The sequence below is a fragment of the Diabrotica virgifera genome, chromosome 5, assembly GCF_917563875.1.
Source record: "Diabrotica virgifera virgifera chromosome 5, PGI_DIABVI_V3a".
Taxonomy (NCBI): Eukaryota; Metazoa; Arthropoda; class Insecta; order Coleoptera; family Chrysomelidae; genus Diabrotica; species Diabrotica virgifera.
This window is the reverse complement of record NC_065447.1, coordinates 211,991,402-212,008,325: the sequence shown is the minus strand read 5'-3', so window position 1 is coordinate 212,008,325 and position 16,924 is coordinate 211,991,402. Positions and strand designations below refer to the sequence as shown.

Here is a 16,924-nt window from a genome sequence, read left to right as displayed (position 1 = left end):
AATGCACATTGTAAATTTTTCTGTATAGAAAGAATATTTTTTCCTCTTGAATATATAACTAAATCGTCAGCGTATAATCTCGCTTTAACAAGTTGTGGAAAGTTTTCTAAGATTTTGTTTATTGCTACTAAGAATAGTGTTGAACTAATAACAGATCCTTGAGGTGTTCCATTTGTTTGGTCTTTAGTGCTGGATAGTGTACCATTTATCTTAACCTTAAATTGTCTCTTACTAAGAAAATTTTGAATGAAATATAGCATGTTACCTTTGACGCCCCACTGACTTAGTGTGTTAAGAATGTCGTATCTCCAAGCCATGTCAAACGCTTTTGTTATATCGAAAAAAACCGCAAGACATTCCTGTCCAATTGCAAACGATTCATTTATCTCGGATTCTAGGTCAATTAAATTATCTATAGTGGATCTGTTCCTGCGAAAGCCGCTTTGTTCATTGATTATTAATTTATTAATTTCCAAAAACCACCTTAGTCTATTATTCACCATTTTTTCCAAGATTTTACACATTGTGTTGGTAAGCGAAATTGGCCTATAGGATTCGGGATCAGTTCGTGGTTTATTTGGTTTTAGTAATGGAACTATTATCGCCTGCGTCCATTTTGTGGGAAACTCATTATTAGTCCAAATTCTGTTGTATAGGTTAAGAAGATATTGTTTTCCATTATCTGGTAGATTTTGTAAGAAACTAACAGGAATATCGTCTGGTCCTGGCGCCGATTTTTTACTGGTACTTAAAGAGTGATTAAGCTCTTCCATGGTAAATGTTATATTAAGAGGATTATCTTCAATGCAATTAAAATCTATTAATTTATTTTCCGAAATCATCTTGGTATTGATAAATTCTTTAGAAAAGTTGTTATTGCTGGAGTTCATTTCAAATTGTTTTGCTAATAAATCTGCTATTTCGTTATTAGATGTTACTATCTGTTTGTTATTGCATAGAAATGGAATCTTTTTATAGGTATTACTTCCAGATATTTTTCTAACTTTTTCCCATACGGTGCTTATAGGCATAGTGGAATTAATAGAGGACATAAATTCTTGCCAAGATTTTTTTCTGTTCTTTTTAGTTATATATCTAGCTTGAGCCCGTAACTTCTTATATTCTATAGTATTTTCAAGTGTTTTGTGACGTTTCAATTTGTTAAAGGATTTTTTATATTTCTTTATTATATCAGTACACTCTGCGTTCCACCATGGTAATGAATTTCTTTTATGTAGAGTTTGTGTTTTACCTATATGATTTTCACCGGCAAGATGAATTAATGATATAAACGAATTCAAAAGTTCATCTATATGATGATTTTCGGTGACTTCTTTTAAGCTATGGCAGTTCTGTTGAATATACTTTTTGAATAAATACCAATCGGCTTTCTTTAGATTCCATTTTGGAATTGGGGTTGTATTAGTATCTTCATAATTACTGTTAAAAGAGACTTTAATAGGATAATGATCACTTCCAAATAAAAACGGAATTACATCCCATGAAAACTTTGCTGACAGTACAGGATCACATAATGACAGGTCGATAGCTGATGAAGTACCTGTATGAATATTATATCTTGTTGATTGTCCATCATTTAGTACGTTTAGGTTTTTTGAGGTAATTATGTTTTCTAAAATTTTGCCCTTGGAATTTATTCCAAGAGATCCCCATATTGGATTATGGCTGTTAAAATCACCAACGATTATTCTGGGAGTGGGAATCTGATCTAATACATCTGAAATATCTGCTTCTGTGATAGGTAAGTCAGGTGGAATATAAATATTACAGATATTCATTTTTTGTGGAAAGGACACTGATACTCCTACTACTTCTAAATTACTATTGATTACTAATGCTTCTGATTCATATTTTTTGTTAACATACGTAACAACTCCTCCACTAGCGATATTTGCGTTGTCTCGGTTTTTATGGAAACAAGAATAATTCTTCATGTCATAACTATGATATCCTTTAAAGTTTGTTTCTTGTAAACATATTATTGATGGTGAGATTATTGAACATAAATGTTTAAGCATTTCTAAACGGGGATAAAACCCGTTAACATTCCATTGTAGTATCGGTTCGAAGATTTTAGTTTATTTCTGGAGCTGAATTTGTCGAACAATCACTATCTTGATAAGCGGGATCGTCTAGCATTTTTTCGATTTTGTTTATTAATTTAGTGCATTTAGTTTTCATGCTTTTTTCTGTAAAATATGGCTTAATTGTTGTTAACATGTAAATAAAGTTGGGTATATCCGTTGTGTATGTTTGTAATAAACTAATGGGATCAGTCGAGCTAGTATAATTTTCAAAAAAGTCAAGTGTTTGTTCATATGTTAAGTTAAAATTATTTGACGTATCGTGAAATACTGTTTTTGTTGGCATCATTATTTCCTGAATTGATCTGGTAGATTCAGTTTGCTTTTTTTGTTTCTTTTTGGTTTGTGTTGGTACTTTAAATTCTTTATTTAATTCTTCAGTGGGAGATGGAGTAGTATTAATTTCCGAAATTGTTCTCTTATTGGTCGTTGACTGATCCTTAGATATACAATTAGTTTCCATAATTACTAGAATTACTGACTGGATGATTTGGTTCCATTTCTAGGGGTGATGGAATAGACTTGGGGGATTCTTGTGGTTGTTGTTGTATTGGTTGTTGTTGTATTGGTTGTGGTTGTATTGGTTGTTGTTGTATTGGTTGTTGTTGTTGTATTGGTTGTTGTTGTATTGGTTGTTGTTGCATTGGTTGTTGTTGTATTGGTTGTTGTTGTATTGGTTGTTGTTGTATTGGTTGTTGCGGTTGGTGTTGGATATGAGAGGAATCATTTTGTTGATTATGATTTGAACAATTTGCTGCAACGTGACCTGTGTTCTTACAGATAAAACATGAAGGTTTATCTAAACTTAAATATATGCGATACGAAGTTTGATCATATGTCATTAAGAAAGAAGAGGGAAGGTCTATATCTACAAGTGGTTGAATATAAGTTTGTCTTCTAAAACTGAGGACGTGTTGAAATTCTGGAAGTTGACTACCGATTCTAAGGAAGGTTAAAGGTGACATTAATTTAAGACCAAATTTGGTTAACTCATTCTCTATTAGAATATGTGGAATAGAAGGGCAAACACCCGATAGTAACAGTCTTTCGTTTGGAGTTATCAATTTTCGTGCTTTTAGATTTTCGCCTTTAATTGTTATTTCTGCTGGACCGGACATAAATTTTTCCACCAGGGATTCGCTGGAGAGATAAATACATATTCTGTTATTTGATAGCCTTGATGAAAATAAAATATTCCGTGGATGAACAACTTCACCAAGTGCTATTAAGTACTCTTCTATTTTAGTATCAGGTAGCGAATTAAATAAAATTGCTTGCAGCTTTGAAGGAAATTGAATTGAAGAAGCATTGTTAAGCACAGTTGAATATGAGGTTTTGTTTTGAGGTTGTTGATGATCTTCAGTCATGATTGTTGACAAATTAGTTAGGTCGGATCTGGTATCATTTGGTATACTCATTAGTAATTATAAACCAGTTTCAGAACCAGAACTAGTTCCGAGAACTGGCCTTTCGGCCGTCACTTAACCTTACAAACGGTATGCTTTGTAATGTTTTGAATAAATAAATAATAAAAACTCACTGGTTTATTCCGTAAGGTAACTGCACTATATACTATTACTTTTTGCTTATTTTCAAGTTTATTTGGATATAAACTACTTGAAAGAAGATGATTTTTTGGGACTGAAATGTAAACACAGTTTGTGTTACCATGTTCAGGACCGGACCAACGTAATCTTTCATTCTGCGTTTAAATTTTTTAAAAATACTTATTAGTTTTCTCAGGATTCGAAAAAAATGAATCCCCATTTGAATAGCATTGCAGCCGAAAATACGTACCGATCCTCTTAATGGGAAATAAGCCACAATTTTACCAAAAAAAAAATGATTTTATTAACGTTTCGACGCCCAAGTTGGGTGTCGTTGTCAAAATAGTAGTATACTCAGTATTACTCAAATACTAGTATTTTGACAACGACACCCAACTTGGGCGTCGAAACGTTAATAAAATCATTTTTTTTTGGTAAAATTGTGGCTTATTTCCCATTAAAAGTAATTGATTATAAAAATGCCACAAGAAAATAGCTTCAGAACAACATTAAAAAATTTGATAGTTTACTACAATGGTAGGGCCTAGGGGAGCAAAGTATGCTAAATTTGCAGTCACTCGAGCGTTATGGGGACCTATTGGGTTGTGATTATTAGGTCCTAAAACCAAAAGAAGTTAAGTAAAATTTTCCATTTTAGTGGGGACTTTCCATTTTTTAATTTAATTTTCCATTTCCAACAATCGTTTTTTCCGATTATAGCGCCATCTATCCATAATTCGAAAAAATTTCTCGAATAAAAGTTGCTTATTTTTACGTAAAGAATCCAAATCTGCAATAAAAATTTGGGGGCCGTGTTTGGTATCATTCGATAGATTTTTCAAAAACATTTTGAAAGTGTATTTTGCAGTTTTTCGATCTGATGTTCATTTTGCGAAATATCGCGGGATTCGTATTTAAAATATTAAATTTACCCCCGACCCCTCACCGTGGGGTCATGTTCCATATCATTCGATAGATTTTTGAAAAATATTGAAGACGTATTTTTTAGTTTTTCGATCTGACGTTCGTTTCGCGAAATATTCGGTTTTTTGTGAAACTTTTTCCCGCTCAAATCGTCAGATTTTTTAAATATACACTATTTTGCATGTACTTAACTTACCTTATCTTAATCTGACAATTTCGAGTATTTATAAGGATAGATTTTTTTTTCGGGCCCCCCTTAACGAACTTCCCTGTGTTAAGAGCCAATATATGGTAGAGGTACATCTGCAGGGTACCAGGTTTCTCCCCATATGATAATCTGACGCGCTCGAGTAACTGCAAAAATCCCCGCTTGGGCTCCCCTACCACAAGGAAATAAACGAAATTCACGACACATCAAATGAACTTCATTTCAAAAGGAAAAAAAACAAATCACTATTTGTATGGACAAAAATTGTCTCTATGAAACTAGATTTATCATTCAATTTCTTTCATTTCTATAGTACTTCTTAATTGTTTCATCTTTGAAATGTGTAGTGTTAAAATGTTTTTTGTTTTTGTTTTTAGAAGGTCCATAATTTCTGATCACACAGTGTAGTAATAAATACTGTGTGCAATGTTCTATACTATTAAATTTTTTTAACTTAAATATTTGGAATTAATAAAAAAGGCATCAAATGTATATGAGTATTTTTATTTATTTTTTTAGAATCTTCTAACCTACATTATAAACAAACTTGGTGACCCATCTCAGAAGATCGCATCCAAAGTGATTTATTGTCTGACACAGTTATTATACAAACATGTGAACATGCAACTAGTAGTTTTGAATGAAATCGAAAAGCTGTTATTCAGGCCCAACATCTCTACCAGAGCACAATACTACAGTTTGTGCTTTTTGTCCCAGTTTCATTTAAGTCATGAAACCAGCCACATTGCAAGGAAGCTAATTGAAGTGTATTTTTCGTTTTTTAAAGCGTGTGTGAAGACTGTAAGTATAATTTATTTATAATAAATACATAAATATGTGGTTTCAGCATTAGATAATGTATTTTAAAGAAGTTAATTTTAGTCCAAAAAAACTTCACGCAGTTAATATTATTTGACAAAATGACAATTTTAAAATCAGCAATTATTTGTTGTTGACTTAATGTCGTGAGTACCGTAACATTTGACAATTTTATTACGTGTTTGATCCGATAAGTACTTAGTCTTTTTGTCCGATTGCGCCACCATCGCAAGGAAAATCTACTATCGTGTAATACATTCTTGTAGATGGTTCATGTCAAAGTCTCAGCTGAATCGGACTCTTAGATTTGTTTTGACCGGGAATGTAAGCGGGTGTGTCTGAGGATTTTAGAAAAATGAAAAAGCGAGCCATATCGGTGGGTGATTCCATTCTTGTTTTTGATAGGGAGATCCCGCAGCGAAATCAAAGAGCGCTTGGATGCTATATACGGTGGCTCTTCTCCTTCTATGGCGACTGTCAAAAATTGGTTTAACGAGTTTCAACATGGTCGCATGTCGTTATTTGAAAAGTCATGCCCAGGAGTTCCGAAAACGGCTACCACGGAGGAAAACGTGAAAAAAATCCAAGATCTTGTATTGGCAGAGCACGGACTGAAGTTGTTCTAGATAGCTGAGACAGTACGCATCTCAAAAAATCGTGTGAGTCATATTTTGCATGAAATTTTGGGCAAAAGGCAAGCCGCATACCAAAGAAACATGAAACGAAAAACATGTTTCATGAAAAGAAAACACTGCTAAACAAATCTCAAAGTCCGCCTACCAATGAAACGAGTGTGATCCATGCTCATGACACATTTTTATTTTCGGAGAGTTTAATAAATGGCCAGACGTATATTTGTTTAGCAGTGGTTTATTTCCATGAACCGTAATTTACGTTTCATGTTTCTTTGATGTGCGGCCTGCCTAAGAAAGCTGTCGGCGCGTTGGGTGCCACATTTGCTCACTCCGGACAATAAGCGCAACTAAGAGACCACTTCAGAGCAGTGTCTGAGGCTGTTTGAGAGTAATCTAAAGGAGTTTCTACGTTGTTTCATAACCGTCTGCAATACATGGTTACACTGGTACTCAGCTGAGACCAAGGAACACACGATGCAGTGGACTTCACCCCACGAACGTGCTCCGAAGAGGGCGAAGACTGTCCGATCGACCGGAAAGGTGATGACCACCATTTTCTGGGATTCACAAGGTGAGATCTATAAAAACTTTCTAGAGAAGGGCAAAACGCTCGAAGGGCTTTACTAATGCCGCATTATTGGGACGTTTCGACGCCGAGTTGCAGAAAAAGAGCCCCAATTGCCGAAGGAAAAAGTACTCTTCCAGCTTGACATCGCACCGGCTCACACTTCCGACGGCTTCTTTTTGTTTCCGAACCTGGAAACAAATGTGATTTTTTGGAAAGAAAAAACGATAAGTACCTAGTTCAAATTTGTTATCCATCTAACAAGGATTAAACATTACACACGTAAAATATATCAGTCTACTTGCATAGCCTCTTTGATAAGGGGTAGAGACCCCGAAACACAGTGTCAGAGGATGGCAAGAGACTCGAATTGAATCAAAACGAAAACGATTATTTTCTTTTCTTTTAAAATATAAAAATTTTCCCATTTGTCAATGCGCTGATTTAGGAGTCTCTAAACACGAGTTATTTTGCTCTCCTGAAAAGTACCACTTTTCACATTCGATAGTTGGAAATGGCAGGGACGATATTTTGTATGAAATTTTGGGCATAAGAAAGATGTCGGCGCGATGGGTGCCGCATTTGCTCACTCCGGACAATAAGCGCAAGCATGAGACCACTTCAGAACAGTGTCTGAGGCTGTTTAAGCGTAATCTAAACGAGTTTCTACGTTGTTTCATAACCGTCGGCGATACATGATTCCACTGGTACTCACCTGAGACCAAGGAACAGTCGATACAGTGGACGTCACCACGCGAACGTGCTCTGAAGAGGCCGAAGACTGTCCGATCAATCGGAAAGGTGATGGCCACTATTTTCTGGGATTCACAAGGTGCGATCTATATCAACTTCCTGGAGAAGGGCAAAACAGTCGCAGGGCTTTACTATGCCGCATTATTAGGCGATTCGACGCCGAATTGCAGAAAAATATCCCCAATTGCGGAAGGAAAAAGTTCTCTTCCACGACATCGCACAGACTCACATTTCCGCCGTCGCCATGGTCTACTTAGTAACATTGGGTTACGAACTGCTGTCTCACCCACCGAATTTTCCGGATTTGGCCCTGTACGACTTCTTTTTGTTTCCAAACTTGAAAAAGCCACTGGCAGGGCAGCAATGAAGTCGAATGTGGAGTTCATCGCCGCCACGTAAGCCTACTTTGCAAACCTGGAGAAAACGTATTGTTAAGACAAGTTAATGAAAAAAGTATGTTCAGAAATAAATCACTACTTTTAAAAAATTTTGAAGGCTAAGTACTTATCGGACTTTCTAGTACTATTGTTTATTACTCTTTAAATTTATTCATATAAAATGAATTATTTTAGGGTGATATAGACAGCAGAATGATGTCGGCTCTTCTTATGGGTTTAAACAGAGCATATCCGTATGCAAAATTGGAATATGATAAAGTACAGGAGCACGTAGATACAATGTATAGACTTGTACACATGGCCAATTTTAATATTAGTTTGCATACCCTTACATTATTGTACCAGGTTTCTGATACTGGCACTGGTGTAACAGACAGGTAAATAGTTTACTTGCTACTATACACTTGCTACCATATAGTCAACATGTGAACAAGTCAATTTCGAGCTCAATGGTACCTAGAGCATAATACATTAAATATTTTAGAGATCCATGTTTATGTTCACATTATTCATCTATGTTTCCATGACGGATCAATTGTAAAGGGTTTTTACCCATATATTTTTGTATTTTGGTGGTTAGCATGTTAGATTCACGTAAGCACTGACGATGACCGGTCATCCGATCGAAAACTAGTTCTGTGATGTAGCCCTTTTTATTGAAGTTATTCTTCAGTAGGCGCGATTGAGAGTAAAATTTCATAAATCTGCGCGCAAGCGCACACAGACAGTAATAGTGCGTTGCTAATCTTTCAAGATAGGTATGTATGTATCTGTATCAGCTCAAATAAGTCATTAACAAAATATATTAGTGTTTTTAGTAAATGTATTATTTATTATAATTTTTGGATTTGTCTTTCTCTGTAGTAAGATAATAAAATATTATGTAGGTATAACATTTTTATATGTCTATTTCATAACATTTTTATATGTCTATTTGTCACCGTGTTGTGTAATTATATCCGAAACTTACGTGCCACTTAAAGAAGCTCGGTGGCGTAGTTGGTAGAGCGTTGGGCCAGTGATTGGAAGGTCGCGGGTTCCAATCCTGGACGATTCATATATTTTTTTAATTTTTGGTTGTTTTAATAAAAATTTTTTGAAAGTGGTAGATAAGAAAGTTAGTTTAATATTTAAATAAAATACAAATAACCTGTTAAGTATATTTACTTCGTTGAAATATATAATAGAAGAATAACTTCTTACGTACGTACAAAGTACACACACATTCTTTTTTGATTTTAACAAATATACCTTTTATAAAGGATTTTATTCGTTTTTGTAATATATGGTATACAGCCACCTACAGGAAAACTTTTTCCTCGTGGATTTTTATAACTAAATTACTCTACTACAGTAGAGTAAATACTTTATTCGCCTAAATAATTAAACACTTTCTTGGTACATGAAAGCAATATTTTTGTTGGGAATTGTCCTCATAAAACTTGTGTTAATGTTTTTAGATTTTATGGAGCACTATATAGAAAACTACTCGATCCAAGTCTACTAACTACCACTCATCGAGCAATGCTCTTGAGTTTAATATACAAAGCCTTATTAAAGGACAAAGAAATCAACAGAATAAAAATGTTCGTGAAGCGACTTTTGCAGGTATGTACGTTTGTTTCAGCTATAAATAAGGTGTGGTAAGAATTTTTGTTGTATTTCTGACAAAAATTCTTTGAAAATATTCTCAAACTGGGTGAAACGACTAAACATTTTCTATTTAAAATGCTCTTAAAACACATTTCAACCCTATAAAATAAAAAACTTACTTTCTAAACTTAGTAAATGTGGTACCTAAGCATTTTAATTCCAATTTTATTTACAGATAGCTCTTTTTACCCAACCCTGTTTTTCATGTGGAATATTATTCCTAGTATCTCAGCTAATGAATAAGAAAAAAGACCTTCAAGCACTGACATTGAAACAGAGTGCACCTATCAGTTTCGAAGATGATGACGACGAAGAAAAATATCAAGACGTGAAGGAGGAAAATGAAGAGATTCCGGAAATTAAAGAGGAAGTTGACGACGAGGAATTTAAAAAATTGGAGGTAATTTCATTTCATCTCATAAATATAAGCTCTTTATTATGTTTTTTAAGTCCAAACACGATTACATATTTACAATTTTGCCATTTTTTTAAGGGGGGTGTGGTTTGAAATTTAATTTTTTTATTATTTTAAATGAAAGTGCATAACTTCAAGAACACTCTCTGAAAATTTCAGACTGATCTGAGTAAAATTACCAGAGATACAGCATGATAAATATTCCTACCTTCGACTAGCTTTCCGCGGTTTCGCGTCAACACGCTTGAGCGTCGTGAGAAACGTTCAGCAAATGTTCCCCTTCTTTTTTGTAGACTACTCCGCGATTCTAAAACATTTCGGTGTGCATCTTTTTACTTTTTACTTTTATTGACAGACAATAACGAAGACGACAGTGCCTTTTTCTCAAAACTGCCTTTTCAAAGGCATATTCTAACTCAAAAACTACTCGACTAATCCATCAGAAATTTTTTATAAAATTTCTTTAGACATTTTGTGAGGTAACGTTGTCGAGATATATTTCGTTTTTATGCTTATTTTTTGTTTAACAATAGTAAATATGTTGATTTTAACCCTTTTGTTACAAAGAGTTTCGTATTTTTTTTTACTTCCGAGTGATTCCAAGAACTTAAAAATTGTTAAAAATAATTACATTTTTATAAAAAAGAACTTTTTATAATAAAACGTTTTCATTATTTATAAGACAAAAAATATAAAATTATAAACTATTTTGTTGTTTCCATTTTTTGTCATAAAAGAATTTTATAATCGACTATTTTAGAGGATTATTTTCTCTAGAGGATTTAAATTCATAAAAACCAAAGAAAATATTTAAAATGGTATATACAGGGTGTTTGGTAAAGAATGGGCCATAGCTTAACCGTAGATTCCTGAGGTTAAACTAGGTCGATTTAAGCTAACTTACCTTAGTGCAAAAGTTGATAATAACCGAAATGCAGGGTGTCAAAGTTAAACTTTTATTTTATTTCCTGACGCATGGGACAACAACACGAAATTTGGTAAGTGATGCTGGTATTGTACAATCTACTAAATTATGTTAAACAAACATTTCTGGCTACTACCAGAGGCGTACGATGGGGGAACGTGAATGGTTGACCCTTCCCAAATTCTACGCCACTGGCGGAATTGCTATTTTAGTACAATTAAAAAAATTATTTTTTTGATTCTCGAATACTTTCTATGTAAAAAACATACTCTTTATTCGTAACGATAAAGCCATTAGTTTTCGAGATATTTGAAGTTAAAAACGAAATAGCATAAGCTGACAAGAAAAAATAGCGGAAATGCATTGGACTCTCGTTGAACATCCTGCATACAGTCCTGATCTTTCACCATGTGATTTCCACATGTTCGGTCCATTAAAAGATGCACTAGGCGGAGCGCGTTTTGATGATGATAATCAAGTGGAGCAATTCGTGAGCAATTGGTTAGATACCCGCCATCATTCTTTTTATGAAAATGGAATACAGAAACTTCCTAGCCGCTGGGAAAAATGCATACAGAAGGAAGGAATGTATATAGAAAAATGGAGTATTGTTTAATTGTTGGAATTATAATTCAATAAAAAGTTATTAGCAAAGGTCGGTTTATATTTGATTCACCTCTCGTACATTAATCAAAATAAGTGTGCCTTTTAATTTTTAACTTCAAATATCTCGAACACTAATGATTTTATCGTTACGAATGAAGAGTATATTATTTGCATAGAAAGTATTGCAGAATCTAAAAATTATGCTAAAATAGCAGTTTCATCAGTAGCGTAGAATTTGGGAAAGATCAACCATTCACTTTCCCCTGTCGTACGCCTCTGGTAGTAGCCAGAAACGAGTATTTAACATAATTTAGTAGGGTGTACAGTGCCTACACTTTCTGCCAAGTATCACACGGATATGTCAAATTATTTTAAAGTATTCTTTTTTTTTTAATAATTTAATCTTTATTTAAAACTTTAGGAACTATGTGTGCCCGGTACTAAAAAACTGTTTGACATATCCTTATGGTACTTGGCAGAAAGTTTAAGGACTGTACACCCTACTAAATTATGTTAAATAATCGTTTGTGGTTAATACCAGAGGCGTACGACAGGGGAAAGTGAATGGTTGACCCTTCCCAAATTCCACGCCACTGATGAAACTGCTATTTTAGCATAAATTATTTTTTGAGATATTTGAAGTTAAAAATGAAAAGGCACACTTATTTTGATTAATGTATTATGCTCCTTCGTTTTTAGCTTCAAATATCTCGAAAACTAATGGCTTTATCGTTACGAATAAAGAGTACGTTTTTTACGTAGACAGTATTGGAGAATCAAAAAATTGCACTAAAATAGCAATTCCGCCAGTGGCGTAGAATTTGGGAAGGGTCAACCATTCACGTTCCCCCGTCGTACGCCTCTGGTAGCAGCCAGAAACGTTTGTTTAACATAATTTAGTAGATTGTACAATACCAGCATCACTTACCAAATTTCGTGTTGTTGTCCCATGCCTGTCAGGAAATATTCAAAAATAAATAAAATAAACGTTTAACTTTGACACCCTGTATTTCGGTTATTATCAACTTTTGTACTAAGGTAAGTTAGCTTAAATGGCCCATTCTTTATCGAACACCCATATATATTTATATATAATAAATAACTTATAAAATATGAACTTTAAGGGCCGGTTGTTCGAACGCTAATCAACAATGATCATTATCAAATATTTAATTACTGTCACCAACTGTCAATGTCAACTTTGATTGGGTTGCTGAAATCATAATTATTGATTACAATTATGAAATTACTTAGGGCCGGTTGCTCGAACGCTAATCAAGAAGTCGATTATAATCAATCATTTATTGTAATCAATTTTCTTGATGGGAATCAAATCGCGACATGAAAAATACATGTAAAAACACTAATCAGTTATTGATTGTAGGTAAAACAGTAATTAAAATATTGCCGCAGCTCTTAAATTATTAAAAATTGCTTATTATTATTATTGATTTGTAAGTAAAAACAAGAAATTAACATCAGAAAGAGTTTAATTATGTTTTATTTTAAATTAAAACCAAAATAATAAAATAAATCAGTCAACATAACCTCAAAATGCGACATGTGTCAGAAGTACCCTTAATCAAATATAATTGTAATTAAATATTTGATAATGATCAGTTTTGATTAGCGTTCGAACAACCGGCCCTAAATCAATTATGTTAATAATTGTTATGTTAATTGATTAACTAATCTCATAATTATAATCAATTATGTTTTCAGCAACCCAATAAAAGTTGACATTGACAGTTAATGACAGTAATTAAATATTTGATAGTGATCATTGTTGATTAGCGTTCGAACAACCGGCCCTTAGTATATTAACTTTTAATTATTCATTTAAAAAATTAAAAAAAGATACGTAACAGCCGGGTTTCGAACTCGGGACCTCTCGATCTGCAGTCTAATGCTCTACCACTGAGCTACCATCAATTTGTAATTATCGATTTGTTGACGTACTTTAAAATGGAATCTAAATGTCATTGCATTAGTCACATTTTTAAAATAGTTTGAAATTAAAAAATCGATTTATCCATAATGAAAAACTAGAACGAACATGTAAACTGAATGGAACCAGATAGATTAGCGAACATCTGTAAAAACAACAAGGCGTATAGCAGAAGACCCGTTGGAAGGCCGCCGAAAAGGTGGAAAGACAATGTACAGTCAACAACAACTGAAACAGAATAAGAGGCAGATAAACAGGAGTAATCCTAGTCGCACGAAGAAGAAGAAGATTTATCCATATAATAGCAGTTAAATATTGCATTGTTAGCAAGTTCTGAGCTATTCTGAAAATTTCAGGTGCCTACGTAGCCTAAAACTCTGTTTAAAATGGATTACAAAAATTGCGGAGATAGTGACAAAGACCAAGCCAAGTATATAAAAACGTTTTAATAAAAAAACTTGACAGCGTTACCTTGAGAAACTCATAAGCTAATAAAATCTTTTTGGATGTTTTAATTCACATGATCCAGTGAATACTTTTTCATTTATTTCGTTTAAAGATTTTCTTTATTTTAGCAAAATCAATCAACGCCTTCAATAAATGCAATGGTCGAAACCATCGAAATTAAAGAAGAAGACGAAGATATAAAACCAGATGTTGAGATTCTCAACGCATCCCTGAATAATTCAGCTGGCTGGTATCACTGTAAAAACACAGTTAAAAAAGAAAAAGGTGCTGTAATCAAATACAATCCTTTGTCCAGAAATCCCTTGTATGGCGGTGGGGAGTTTTGCGCGTACACAGAATTGTACAATCTTAAAAACCATTTCCATCCCACTGTTGCCCTATTTGCCTCCAATATTATTAATGGCGAAACAGTTGCATACAACGGTGATCCCTTGAATGATTTCACTTTGATAAGATTTTTGGAGAGGTTTGTCTTTAAAAATCCGAAGAGAGTATCCGAAGCATCCGGAAGAGATTCGACATTTGGAAAACGGAAGCTATATAGACCCAAAGGAGTTAAAGCAATGTCCGTCAAGACTGCTAGTTATGCTAAAGAAAGTTCCGAAAATATTCCTGTGGATGAACTATTTGTACATACGTAAGTATAACCCTTTTAACTAACCATAAACAATCAGAGAATGTATATATGTCTTTCGCTGAGCCAGAGAAAGACAGAAAGTCATATAAAGCATATAGCCCGATCAGGGAACGAAAAATTTTACGAAAACCTCCAAAAAAAAATAAAGGAAGGATGAAAATTTGGGAATAGGTAGTTGAAATTGTCTATTATTATATAAGAAAAAGCTTACAATTCTACATCCCCTCCATTTTACAAAAATTGGAAAATACGGGGTGAAAAATTTTTTCTCGGGGGTGAAAAAATATACGTTCAAAATAAGTCCGGAATTGGATAAAATGACTAATTCTAAGTAACTTTTGTTCTATAGAGTTTTTTTACTAAGTCAATACTTTTTGAGTTATTTGCGAGTGAATGTGTTCATTTTTAACCAAAAAAAAAATGTTTTTGGACGGTTTTTCGGAGATAACTCAAAAAGTAAGTATTTTAGCGAAACAATATTCTTAGTAAAATATAGCCTATAAAAAAAGAATGTGTGTACTTTGTACGCACGTAAGAAGATATTCTTCTATTATATAGGTAATTTAAACGAAGTAAATATACTTAACAGGTTATTTGTATTCTATTTAAAAATTAAACTAACTTTCTTATCTACCACTTTCAAAAAATTTTTATTAAAATAACGAAAAATAAAAAAAGTATGAATCGTCCAGGATTAGAACCCGCGACCTTGCGTGTGCTTTCGTTCTCTGTCCCACCGCTCTGCCAACTACGCCATCGAGCCACTTGAATTGACGCGTAAGTTTCGGATATAATTACACAACACGGCGACAAACTGTAAAAATGTTATGCCTACATATTTTATTATTTTACTACAGGGAAACACAAATCCAAAAACACAAGAATTATAATAAATAATACATTTCCTAAAACCACTAATATATTCTTTTAATGACTTATTTGCACGGTTACAGATACATACATTCATACATACCTATCTTGAAAGATTAGCAATGAACTACATACTGTCAGAACTACATACTGTCAGTGTGCGCAGGCGCGTGGTTCATGTACAATTTTACCCTCAATCGATTCGCCGCTAAAGAAGATCTTCAAAAAATTGAAAAAAATGGTGTATGCGTGAGGTCTGCAGACCCAGTAGAAGCAGAGTTGCAGCTAATGTAGGTTCTTCTTCGTCAAATTCCAAATCGAATATTTCAATGTGAAATAAGCAAAAAACGGAGCACTTTTCGGGGAAAATTTATTACAACTTTTTTAAAGTGTTTAAAAAAAGGTTTATTTTTGTTTTTTTAAAAAAACGTCTAACACTAAAAGTAAGTGAGTTACGCTCAAAATATTGTTGGTCCCTTTTATTTTTTGGTAAAAAAATGGCGAAAATCACCCCTTAATAATCAGCCACTTCTCAAATAAAATTAATCGTTACCGCTTTACAAGTTACTTTACTTATGTATTGTTTATATTATCTATAAGTTTCATTGGTTCAAAGTGCTCAGTTTTGAAAAAAAATTGAGTTTAAAATAATAAAACATTTTTTTATAATTTTGAAAAAAATCGTAATTGTTTATGGAATTAACTTAAAAACGATTAGGAATACCAAAAATTTTAAACAGTAATAAAATGTACGGTTTGCTTTTCTGAATATTTTTGATTTTTTGTTTTCTTCTTAGACAAAAATTGGTTATGCTATGGCTGTTCAAAATTTGCCTAAACTCGTGATTAGTTACTCGTTCAAGCCATTTTAACTACAACTTTTTCAAAACGAAGCACTTTGAACCGATAAAACTTACAGATCATATAAATAATAAATAGACAAAGTAAATTGTGAAGTGGTAATGTTAAAATGTATATGTGATGCTAATTAGGGGGTGATTTTCGCTATTTTTTTTACCAAAAAATAAAAGGGACCAACAATATTTTGAGCGTAATTCACTTACTTTTAATATTACAAGTTTTTTAAAAAATAAAAATAAACCTTTTATAAACACTTTAAAAAAGTTAAAATAAATTTTCCCCTAAAAGTGTTCCGTTTTTGGGTTATTTCACATTGAAATATTCGATTTGGAATTTGACGAAGAAGAACCTACTTTTCATTAGCTGCAACTCTGCTTCTACTGGGTCTACAGACCTCATGTATACACCATTTTTTTCAATTTTTTATGGGCTATATTTTTGCTAAAAATATTTTTTTCGCGAAAATACTTACATTTTGAGTTAGGTATCTCAAAAAAACCGTCCAAAAACATGTTTTATTTTGTTAAACATGAACATATTCACTCGCAAATAACTCGAAAAGTATTGACTTAGTGAAAAAACTCTAT

The 16,924-nt window shown here is 33.2% G+C and overlaps 1 protein-coding gene across 1 annotated transcript in view; it reads left to right on the top strand.

Annotated features, from left to right (window-relative positions):
• The window catches only part of LOC126884596 (CCAAT/enhancer-binding protein zeta), a 54,893-nt gene that overhangs the window by 30,164 nt on the left and 7,805 nt on the right, over nt 1-16,924 (top strand). The window contains exons 5-9 of the mRNA XM_050650592.1: nt 5,304-5,585; nt 8,129-8,331; nt 9,415-9,562; nt 9,783-10,007; nt 14,077-14,606. Coding sequence (XP_050506549.1) covers nt 5,304-5,585; nt 8,129-8,331; nt 9,415-9,562; nt 9,783-10,007; nt 14,077-14,606 — 1,388 coding nt within the window. The remainder of the gene's footprint in view (nt 1-5,303; nt 5,586-8,128; nt 8,332-9,414; nt 9,563-9,782; nt 10,008-14,076; nt 14,607-16,924) is intronic.